At 43.2% G+C, this 12,485-nt stretch overlaps 1 protein-coding gene and 1 non-coding gene across 3 annotated transcripts in view; both read left to right on the top strand.

Moving 5' to 3' along the window:
• Positions 1 to 12,485, top strand: part of DENND2A (DENN domain containing 2A) — a 100,771-nt gene that overhangs the window by 48,111 nt on the left and 40,175 nt on the right. For both annotated transcript variants that reach the window (XM_059933221.1, XM_059933220.1), the window contains exons 4-5: positions 540 to 661; positions 9,213 to 9,413. In XM_059933221.1, the coding sequence (XP_059789204.1) occupies positions 540 to 661; positions 9,213 to 9,413 (323 nt within the window). The remainder of the gene's footprint in view (positions 1 to 539; positions 662 to 9,212; positions 9,414 to 12,485) is intronic.
• Positions 5,351 to 5,423, top strand: TRNAR-CCG (transfer RNA arginine (anticodon CCG)). The gene has a single exon. It is a non-coding gene; the product is annotated as a tRNA-Arg (tRNA).

Raw genomic sequence — 12,485 nt, forward strand, 5'->3', positions numbered from 1 at the left:
ATTCATGTGACCAGAACTGGCTTTTTCTTCCTCATTTCTTATCTCTCATGTTAGCTGCATTCTCAGCAGGTTTCCCACGATCCCCATGATGGCTGCCATTAGCTCCCCAGAATCTGTGCCTTGCAGCGAGAAAGGAAAGCCTGTGTCCTGCCAGTCCCAGCAAACAGCCTGAGGTTCAGTCTGATTAGACTGATTTCGGTCCCTTGTTCACCTTCAGAGCCCAGGAATGCCGTGCAGCAGCCGGCTTAGGCTTGGAATATGAGCCCTTCGCAGAGCTGGTCACTGAGGCGGGGATCCGGGATACTCAGATCGGCGTAAACCCTGAAACTGGGAGCGGAGTTAATCTCACATTTCTAACAATGGGGAGTCAGGGAGTTACCCCGGTGAAAACCAAGGTCTGTTACCAAGAGGAAGGCTAAATGGATAGCAAGACAACAGACATCCCCACAAGGAGAGACCTGATAAGGTGTCGGGTCGAGATCTGATAAGGAGAACTTCCTTAGTGTTCCCAGTTCCTAATCCGTTGCCTTTGACTGCAGATCCACCAATGAAGGAAAACCCTTATGAGGACGTTGAGTTACATGGTCGATGCCTCGGGAAGAAGTGTGTCTTGAACTTTCCGGGTTCTCCCGCCTCTTCCATCCCTGACACACCCACCAAGGTATGAGCCCCCAGAGGAGCAGTGGGGGAGAGGGGTCCCCAGCACCATGGCCTTGAGCAGGCTGGAGTTCTGGGTTACACTGGAATGCCAGGCCACCCTCACTGCCAGGCTCCTGGATTTACACATCGGCAGCCTGCCTCTAGTTCTCTTGGAACCCCTCTGCTCAACAAGGCTTTCTAAAGTATCATTTTAGCTTCTAGGTCAGAATTCTCCCCAGCTGAGTAAATAAGATAGTACATCCATGTTATACAGCTATAAAGAAGAATGTCCTGACATAAAACAAACTCATATATGTTTGTGAATGTACAAGAATATCTCTGTAAGGGTCCCTAAGAATGAGTAAGTGGGTACCTCTGTGGAGTTGTCTGAGTGTCTGAGTATCTGGAGGTCAGGAAAGAAGACTGACATTTTCACAGAATATCTTTTTGAACCTTTTGCAGTTTTGTACTATGTGCATACAGATAATATTACTATATTCACATACATGATAACTTCAACACATTGCCTACAGAACTGAGTTCATATTCTTTTTTTTTTTTTGGCACATGTAGTTTTATTTATAATGGTCCCAACTGGAAACAGCCCCAATATCCTTCAGTGGGTGAACGGTTACATATAGTATAGTACATTCATATGGTAGAATACTATTCATCAATAAAAAGGAATAAGCTATTGATGTATACAACAACCTGGATAAATCTCCAGAGAATGATGGCAAGTGAAAAAAGCCACTCCTATAGGGTTACATGCTACATGACTCCGTTTATATAATATTTTTGAAAGGACAAAATTGTAGGAACAGAGAACAGATTAGTATGAATTCATATTCTTTAGCATAGCATTAAACTTCCTTCATAATTGATCCCCGGTTACCATTTCCCGCAGTTTCTACGTGCAAAATCTTCTCTCCAGCCAAAGCCTACTAACTGCCCCTCTGATACTGTAGCCCCAGGATCAGCAAACTTTTTCTCTAAAGAACCAGAGATCTGGTTATATATGATGATATATGATCTCTGTTGTAACTACTCAGCGCTGCCGTTGCAGTGCAGAGAAGCCACAGACTATATACAAACCAGTAAGTGAAGCTGTGTTTCAGTAAAACTTTATTTATGGACACTGAAATTGGATTTTATATAATTTTCATGTGTCATGAAATCTTTTTTTTTTTTTTAGCCATTTAAAAGTGAAAATATTCTTGGTTCATGGCCTATACAAAAACAGGTGGCGAGGGCTTCCCTGGTGGCACAGTGGTTAAGAATCCACCTACCAATGCAGGGGACACGGGTTCGAGCCCTAGTCCGGGAAGATCCCATATGCCGCGGAGCAGCTAAGCCCGTGGGCCACAACTACTGAGCCTGCGCTCTGGAGCCCGCGGGCCACAATTTCTGAAGCCCGCGTGCCCAGAGCCCGTGCTCTGCAACAAGAGAAACCACTGCAATGAGAAGCCCGCGCAACGTAACGAAGAGTAGCCCCTGCTCGCCAGAACTAGAGAAAGCCCGCGTGCAGCAACGAAGACCCAACTCAGCCAAAAATAAATAAATAAATAAATGCTCTTTCCCACGTCTTAGATTTTAAAATAAATACATATTTAAAAAAAAAAAAAACAAAACCAAAAAAAAAACAGGTGGCGGGCCAGATGTGGCCCATAGGCCATACTTTGCCCACCCCTGTGCTAGGTCATTTCTACCTCTGCCCTTGGCTCTTGCCTGGACCTCTCCCTTCCCATCCTTTAAGGCCCAGTTCAATCATGCCTCCTTCAGGAAGGTTCCAGGGCGTCCCAGTCCCTGGGACTTGTTCCCCCTCTGCTTGCCTGTAACACTCAGTGGGCTAAGCATTCATTTCACACCACACTGTATATACTGTCTTATGATATCTCTTACTTTCATGATTTGAATTCTGATTTAGGTCCTGTAAAATATCTTAAAAACATCTCTCCAACTAGATTGTAAATTCTTCAAGGTCAGAAAGTATATATTTGGTTTCTTTGTGTCTCCCATAAGTAGTTGTTATACAATGGTTTAGTTGTTGAAGAAACTAAATAAAGGAAGACCAAATCCAGGCTGCAAGTGTCCGTTTAAACCCCATTGAAAGGATCTGTTTCCAGCCTAAGAAAAGAAGCCATCTTCCTCTCTGGGCTCCACTCGAGGTCAGGATTTGCTGGCGGGCGGGGGTATACACATGAGACATGATAGTCACAAAGGGAATCTTCTTCAAGAGGGTGGAAGGTAGAACCTTTCATGAAGGGTGGATCTTACCCACCCAAGTCGATTGCTGCAATACTTGCCAAAACCAATTAACTGCTGCTTTCTCCTCCTATGGAAAAGAGTGTCATCATGAATAATCCATGACAACCAATAATTAGCAAATAGTTTCTACTTGCCTTTGAAATGTGTTGTTTGTATTTTCATTGGAATGTGGATGTCTTCAACATTTAGGGAATCCTTCATTTCCCACAGTGGATAAGTCTGGCTTAGAAGAAGAAGGCTGTCTGTAGACTTTTCGATGATGTCCATTCTGACCAGTGTGAGGTGATACCTCATTGTAGTTTTGATTTTCATTTCTCTGATGATTAGTGATGTTGAGCATCTTTTCATGTGCCGCTTGGCCATCTGTAGGTCTTCTTTGGAGAAATGTCTACAAACAATAAATGCTGGAGAGGGTATGGAGAAAAGGGAACCCTCCTATACTCTGTTGGTGGGAATGTAAATTGTTACAACCATTGTGGAAAACAGTACAGTGGTTCCTTAAAAAACTAAAAATAGAGCTATCATATGATCCAGCAACCCCACTCCTGGGAATATACCTGGAGAAAACCATAATTTGAAAAGATGCATGCACCCCAATGTTCACTGCAGCACTATTTACAATAGCCAGGACATGGGAGCAACCTAAATGCCCATCAACAGAGGAATGGATAAGGAAGATGTGGTACATACATGCAATGGAATATTACTCAGCCATAAAAAAGAACAAAATAATGCCATTTGCAGCGATATGGATGCACCTAGAGATTGTCATACTGAGGGAAATAAGTCAGACAGAGAAAGATAAATATCATATGATATCACTTTTATGTGGAATCTAAAAAAAAATGGAACAAATGAACTTATTTACAAAACAAATAGAGTCACAGATGTAGAAAATAATTTTATGGTTACCAGGGGGAAAGGTGGGGGGTAGGGATAAATTGGGAGGTTAGGATTGACATATGCACACTACTATATATAAAATACATAACTAATAAGGACCTACTGTATATAGCCCAGGGAATTCTACTCAGTACTCTGTAATGACCTATATGGGAAAAGAATCTAATAAAGAGTGGATACGTGTATATGTATAACTGAATCACTTTGCTCTACAGCAGAAACTTAACACAACAGTGTAAATCAACTATACTCCAATAAAAATTTAAAACAAGAAGAAGAAGCCTGTCATACCCAGCCTGCCCCCTTCGTGTCTTACTCAGTTCTACCCCACTTCATGCAGGGAGTGAACTGCATGGCGTCTTAGGAACAATGGAAAACATCTGCCCAAAGCAGCTCTGCCTGCAGGACTGGGTACTCCTCCCTCGTACCAGAAAATAAAGGCTTAGCAACCCTTTTCTTCCCCTTCCTGCCAGGCTAGAGAAAACCTAGGTCCCCTGTCCCCAAAACAGTAAAACACAGTAGGTAATCATGTCAATGAGAACTTGAAATCCAGAGGCAGCTATCCTGCAGAAAGAGAATCCAGTTGCCCAATGCACATGTCCGATTGCCACAGATGCTTGCAAGCATTTTGGGCCTTTGCAAGTCATTAGCAAGACTCTGTGTCATGCTCAGTTCTCTGCCTTCCTACATCTGGGTGTCTGGTTTGTGTCCCCGTTCTGGGGGACAGCTGCAGACTTCTCCACCTCCTCCATTTAGCTCATCAATATTCATGGAGCATCTGCCACATCTGGGCTGCATCTGGGACTGAGAACTTACTGAAGCCGTCTTTCCGTGACAACCTCCTCTACCAGGCACAGAAAAGTCCTAAGACATCTTTGAGGATTTTTATTTAATTAGATTGTGCCTAGTCCCAGTAGAGAAGTAAGGGTCAACTGGACAGATTTTCCTCAGCAAGGAGAGACGTGCAGCTGGGGGCAGATGCTGACACTTACAAACACACAATGCAAGCTCCTGAGAAGGGGCCATTTTCTTTTCTTGCTATGTGTCACCCACCATTCCCACACGTAGAATAGCACAGTGAATATGGTAGGAACTATTTTTTGTAATAAAGGAAATCTAGGCTAATATGAGATACTCTTTCTTATATATTGACACCTAAGTGGGAAAAGTCACTAACTGGCATTCTCTGGTTGCCTGGGTAGCTCACCCACACCATCTGCCACCAACAAATCATCTGTTACTTAGCTGCGGCTACGTAGAGACCGTATCTGGTCAGGTGTGCAGGTTCTGAAGCCTGACTGCCTCCATTCAAAACTTACCTAGACCACTTGCTAGTTCTGTGGCTTTGGACAAATAATCTTATCTCTATACATCTGTATGTCATTGGTAAAAATATGGAATGATAATTGTACACTCCTCTTAGGGGGTCTTACGAAGATTAGTCAAATTAATTCTTGTAAACCACTTAGATTAGTGCCTGCAACATAACTACTATTTATGTGTGTTTGCTAAATAGATAGAATTATGCTTTTCAGGGACTTCCCTGGTGGTCCAGTGGCTAAGACTCTGCACTCCGAATGCAGGGGGTCTGGGTTCGATCCCTAGTCAGGAAACTAGATCCCACATACTGCAACTAAGAGCCCATATACTACAACTGAGACCCGGAGCGGCCAAATAAATAAGTAAATACATTAAAAAAATTTTTTTTAATTTAAAGAAAAGAATTATGCTTTTCAATATGTGTGTTTTTTAATTAAATTTGGTGGCACCAGGTCTTAGTTGCAACACGTGGGCTCCTTAGTTGTGGCTCCCAGGCTCCTTAGTTGCAGCTCTCCAGCTCCTTAGTTGCTGCATGTGAACTCAGTTGCAGCATGTATGTGGGATCTAGTTCCCTGATCAGGGATCAAACCCAGGTCCCCTGCATTGGGAGTGTGGACTCTTATCCACTGCACCACCAGGGAAGTCCCTCAATATGTGTTCTTTATAAAATAACCTCATTTTCTAAAAACAGAACATTCTCATTATAAAATTCTTTTTAAATACCAAGAAGTGTAATTTTAAAAAAACTCATCTGTAATTGGGAATTTTTTTTTTTTTTAATTTATTTATTTTATTTTATTTATTTTTGGCTGTGTTGGGCCTTTGTTGCTGAGCACGGGCTTTCTCTAGTTGCGGTGAGCGGGGGCTACTCTTCGCTGTGGTGTGTGGGCTTCTTATTGCAGTGGCTTCTCTTGTTACAGAGCACGGGCTCTAGGCACGCGGGCTTCAGTACTTGTGGTGCGCTGGCTCAGTAGTTGTGCTGCACGGGCTTTGTTGCTCCGCGGCATGTGGGATCTTCCCGGACCAGGGCTCGAGCCCGTGTCCCCTGCATTGCCGGGCGGATTCTTAACCGCTGCACCACCAGGGAAGCCCGGGAATTTTTATTTTTTCTTTGTACTCACCTATATTTTTTTCTATAATAGGTTGTTATTACGTGTGTATGTGTGTGTGTTTTTAAAGTATTTTTATAAATTGCATGTAATCCCAACACCCAGAGAAAACCACTGTTAACACTTTGGTTTACTTCCATCCAGACCATGTCACACTGTGCATGTATGTGTGTGTGTGTGTGTGTGTACATAAAAAAAGATTTGGGATGATATTGTATATACATTTTTGCTGCTCTTTTACATTTATTATGAGTGTTTCCCCATGTCATTACTTTCTTTTTAAAAACAATTTGTATTGCCTGCATGGTATGCCATCATTTAATGTAATGCCATTACTTTACATTAGTGTAATGTCCCAATTGTTGGAACGTGTGTGTATGCTTTCCTGTGTATTTCTATGTATGTATAGTTAAGGGAGCTTCTATGTATTCATGTGAATATGTGTACCTGTGGGCATATGTGTATGTGTGTGCGAATGGCATCTGAGTACTTCCTGGGGGAGGCCTCTGTAGAAGAGAGTAGGAGTCAGGTTGAGATAGGTGAAAGAGGAGATGGGATGTTTTATATCAAGGACCCTTTCAGTCTCCTGCTGTCAGTCTCCTGAGGCAGTAAGACAGGGACACTCGAGGACTGGAAGGAGTGAAGCCATCAGCCACCATTCACAGACAAGAAGGGTGAATGAACTCTGGCTGAGTCCAGGTCAGCTCGCTCTTCAAGGCACAAGGCACGTAGCTTCCTTGTCGCCCCCTCCTCCCAGTGAATGCTCCCTGGCCAGGGCCCATCGTACTGTCTCCTGAAATAAGAGGTTTCAACAGAGGGTTCTTGTCTGCCTTTCCCTTTTGGACACTACAGATCTTTGGTTGAGTCCATTGTGAATCGAATATTTCTAAGGTTAGGGAGCCTCTGGGGGCCTCTGCAGCAGAGCTAGGCCCCTCCATAGAGATTACTACATAGAGACACCACAGGATGGGTGTGCTATCATCAGGGCTTGTTGGTCTGAGGTGCTCTGATCAAAAGCTGGGATCTTCTCTGGACCATAGTCTGACACAGTCATTCCTAGGGTCCTGTAGTGACTTTCCTTTTATACTATAGTTCAAGTTTGGCAAATTGCTGATGGTTGCCTGATTTTGTAAATAAAGTTTTATTGGAACACAGCCAAGCTCATTTGTTTACATATTGTCTATGGCTGTTTTTGCACTACAGTGGCAGCACTGAGTAGTTGTGACAGAGACAGTGTAGGCCACAAAGCCTAAAATATTTACTGTCTGGCCTTTTAGAAAAACCTTGCTGATCCCTGCTGGCTTCATATCCTCACTTTCAAAGGCCTTCTACAGACAATTCTGTCTTCATTGTTGACCATCTTTCCATCTGTTTCACTGCACTGGCTGTAAACCCTGAAGATTCTCTTGGTTTTATTTGCTCTTCCTCGCCTCTATTCCTGTTCTCAGATTGTGCTTGTTATACATGATAATGCTCTCCTCGACAGCCCACTAAGCGTTTTTATCCGTTAAGAAGCTAATGAGGGCTTCCCTGGTGGTGCAGTGGTCGAGAATCCGCCTGCCAGTGCAGGGGACACGGGTTTGAGCCCTGGTCCGGGAATATCCCACATGCCGCAGAGCAACTAAGCCCGTGCGCCACAACTACTGAGCCTGCGCTCTAGAGCCCACAAGCCACAACTACTGAGCCTGCGTGCCGCAACTACTAAAGCCTGCGTGCCTAGAGCCCATGCTCCGCAACAAGAGAAGCCACCACAATGAGAAGACCGCGCACTGCAATGAAGACCCAACGCAGCCAAAAATAAATAATTAATTAATTAATTAAAAAAAAGAAGATGTGGTACATATATACAGTGGAATTTTACTTAGCCATAAAGAAGAAGGAAATAATGCCATTTGCAGCAACATGGATAGACCTAGAGATTGTCATACTGAGTGAAGTAAGTCAGAGAAAGACAGTTATCATATAATATTGCTTATATGTGGAATCTAAAAAAAAAAGGTACAAATGAACTTATTTACAAAACAGAAATAGAGTCACAGATGTAGAAAACAATCTTATGGTTACCAGGGGGGTTGGGGGGTAGGGATAAATTGGGAGATTAGGATTAACGTATACACACTAGTATATATAAAATAGATAACTAATAAGGACCTACTGTATAGCACAGGGAACTCTACTCAATACTGTATAATGAGACCTATATGGGAAAATAATCTAAAAAAGAATGGATATATGTATATGTATAACTGATTCACTTTGCTGTACAGCAGAAGCTAACACAACAGTGTAAATCAACTATACTCCAATAAAAATTTTTTTTTAAATGTTTCTTCAGTGGAGTTTTAATGGTTTTTTTTCTGATTGAGTGAAGCTAAGAATCTTTTATATATATAAAAGTTATTATATTTCCTTTCCTGTAAACTTTTGATTCTCATCTTTTGCCTGTTTTTCTTCTGAGTTGTTAGTCTTCTTCTCATTAATATGTAGCATGTATTAAAAATATGAGTTCTATAAGTCACAAATTTTTTAAATTGGTTTTTTGTTTGCCTTTTGACCTTAAAGCAGCTCATTTTTAGAAATAAGACACTGAGGCCCAGAGAAGTGAAATTCCTTGTATAGAAGGCACTCAGCTTACCAGTGGCAGGGACAAAGCTATGCTTAGGTCTTGTAACTCCCAGTGCATTGTATCAGAAAGCCTCATTTGTAAAGTAAGGGATTGAGCCAGGTGAGTTCCCACTTGTCTAAAAAGAGAGACTGGATTAGACTTGCATCCTTTATCATGCTCATTTTCCATAATTGAATGATGTGTTTATTGAGCACTTAATAATAGCGTAGGCAAACTCAACATACCCTTGGGAATGTAGACCAGCTTCCCTTCTTGATCTTCTTGGTCTCCATCACTGCCACCACCAGTTACCGCTCATTTAGTCCCTTTGTATTTATTTACTCTTCTTTTTTCCTCTCCCCTCACAGCAGTCCTTGTCCAAACCTGCTTTTTTCCGGCAAAATTCAGAGAGGAGGAGCTTCAAACTGCTGGACACTAGGAAGCTGAGTCGGGATGGCACTGGGTCCCCTTCTAAAATCAGCCCTCCCTCTACCCCCAGCAGCCCTGATGACACTTTCTTTAACCTCGGAGACCCACAGAACGGCAGGAAGAAGAGAAAGATACCCAAGGTAAGGCTTGCAACAAACTTCGTGTTCAGATGTGCACTCCCCCTTCCCTGCAAAGGAAGGCTGCAGAGGAGTCTGGACAGAGATCAAATCACTGGGCCCTTCTACCTGCTTCACCCCAGGCCGGGTAGACACGGTGAAGCCAGCAGGCTGAGATATCTGGCCCTTTGTCAGAATAATTGTGGTGGTCCTGTAGCCTTCCTCTTAGCCATCCCTCTCCCTGCCTTGATGACTCTTAGGATCCCAAACTGTGTTTCCAATACCCAACCTCAAAAGGCCACATCTCCCTCCTTCATGGCCTCAAGAAGCAGAGCTCCATCCCTCGTGCTCTGACTCAGACGCCGTCACCTCCCACTGCAGAGGTGGCACCACATGGAGCCTGTGCTCCAAGGGAGCATTTGTCAAAAATACATCTTTTCTGGCTCTTTTCAGCCCCAAACGCAAAACGTGCCCAAGGGCTTGGATGTGCATCTAATGTGGCCGCTGTTGCTGTTACATTTCCTTTGCTCAGTCCAACCCCTGCAGTGCCTGTCATTCTTCATTGGCCACTTTGGTACCAACTTCCCGCAGGAACTTTTAGAGCAGGAATTCTTCATTTCAGAGTCCATGGATGGACTTTAGGGGATCATGAAACCCACAAAATCATGTAAAACTGTATGGATGAGTCCGGGGGGATAAAAGGAAGAGGGGGTGGGTTGTCTGTAGGTTTCATCAGATATCTCAAAGTGACCCATTGACCTGAAAGTCCAGGGACATTTTCACAAGCCAGTCCCTCCTGACCCAGTTTGGTTAATCAGTGTTTTGAGCCATAATATCACCCCTGCCCCCCACATTCTTATTCAAGTGAAATTAAGTCACCTGGACAATCAAGAGGGCATTCTGGGGGCTTCCCTGGCGGTCCAGTAGCTAAGACTCTGCGCTTCCACTGCAGGGGGCACGGGTTCGATCCCTGCTCGGGGAACTAAGATTCCCCAAGCTGCACGGCGCAGCCCAAAAAAAAAAGTGCATTCTGAAGGGTAAGGGCAGTTAGGCTCAGGTGGGCAAGAGAAGACCTATCACCTGCAGCCCAGCAGCGGGGTTGCAGGTGGAACAGGGGAGAAGATGTCTTGCTTTGTGTTGTTGATGGAGGGCAGGAGTCAGGCCTCGTTCCCCTTCCTGCTCTCCTGGTTCTGCCTCGCGCCACCCAGGGCGCAGTGCAGGTTGCATATTGATCGTTGGATGCTAGCTGAATGAGCTCCCACTAGTACATGGATCCCAGTCTCCTTCGCCCCTGGTGGAATCGCTTTCTGTCTCCCTTTGGCTGTCTTTCAGTCACTGTCTTAACTCGCCTCTTCTTGTTCTGGCATGACTCACACATATCTGTAATGTCAAAAACCTGCAATAGTGGAATAATTACAAGTGGCTATTAACATCTATACAGCCTCACCGTTATTTTAGCAAATTGAACAGGAACAGTCAAATGAATCAGCTGAGGTTAAAAGAGCTTTGATACAACTCTAAGTTTGACTATGTATCTCTTAATAAGCATTTAACCTCTATCTTCTACCCCTGCGCTTTTACCCATCACTTCCCCCTTTATACTATTTTAATATTTAAAAAAGATTTTTTGAGATTGAGGGGAAGAGAATATGTGTGCATATTTTATATAAAAATAGAGAGGTGGAGAGAAAGGTAGAACTATTTCTGCCACTTCATATGAGTTTAACTTGCAAGCAGCAGTTTGTTCCCTCTTAGTTTATTGCCTGAAATTGAGGTGAGTTGCCCCACATACATAGTGCCCAGGCATTTACTCAAGTAGGGTTTGGCAGGTGTGATCAAATCTGGAGAAAAATCAGCATGTTTTACCTGTCACTTTCACAACAACAACAACAAAATCTTATTAAAATTTTAGTCATAAAGGTGAAGTACACAATTCTTCAAAGGAATGGTTAAAAAGAAAACAAATGACTAATTACAGGGACTTCGCTGGTGGCGCAGTAGATGAGACTCCGTGCTCCCAAGGCAGGGGGCCCGGGGTTGGTTCCCTGGTCAGGGAACTAGATCCCACATGCATGCCGCAACTAAGAGTTTGCATGACACAACTAAGGAGCCCGCCTGCCGCAACTAAGACCCGGCGCAACCAAATAAATCAATAAATATTTCTTTAAAAGTGGCTCATTACAGTTTATTAGAAGTCTCATGAATCCTCAGTTCTATCACTTGCTACTTAATCTTAACCTAAGCTTGTCCTTTCCAAATGCTTTGAATCCTTTACTTGAAGTCAAAGGTTCTTTTTCAGGCACGTTCATGACTTCCAGGTTTTGGAACCTTAAAGCATTTGCTATCCAAAACCCTTGCTTTTGTGTTTTTATCTAGCAAGAAGGACTTAAGGGTCTACTCACAACTCATCAGTTAATGGGTTGGTTGGTGTTCCTTCGGCTGCCTCTGCTGTGACGTGTAACATGAGTCCCTTCTGGAAGTATGCATGCTTCCCTTGATTTCTCCCGCCTCAGCCCTAAGAGGAATGGAGGTCCCAGTGAAGGAGGGGAGAGAGAAAGAGACAGTCCTTCCCTGTATTCTCCTAGCAACCCTGTACCTTCATTGACGTGGCAGCTGAAACGGAGCAGTTAATTACACAGTGGTGTGATGTCCCCAGGATTCATGAAACATTGTGCTGTCCTTTATAATGAGAAGTGAGCTCGCCCTTAGCACTGTAGCAGATTTATGTGGAATCCTTTGTTTCTTAGGCAACCATCATAGGCAGAATTAGGTCCCAGATGACTCTCTGTCTGAAACAGACTGTCTTCCAAATGAGCTTATAGTTTAAAATGTTTGTTTTCAACTTTTAAAAAGTTTCTAAAAAGGCCAATACTTCCAGTACAGAACACATTTATTTGTTTTTGGTTTTTTTTCAGAACACTTTTAAAACAACAAAACTTATCTCCTGTTAAAGTTCAATTATGTGTGAAAGCCTGTTTAAGTTTTTCTCCCTGGGGAAATTTTTTTTTAATAAAAAGGAACAAAGATTTATTAACTGAAGTATATATATGGCTTCCACTTACTCCATGACCTGATTTAAAATGAGAAAAACCTTCT

Source organism: Balaenoptera ricei, chromosome 9 (genome assembly GCF_028023285.1).
Source record: "Balaenoptera ricei isolate mBalRic1 chromosome 9, mBalRic1.hap2, whole genome shotgun sequence".
NCBI classification, from domain to species: domain Eukaryota; kingdom Metazoa; phylum Chordata; class Mammalia; order Artiodactyla; family Balaenopteridae; genus Balaenoptera; species Balaenoptera ricei.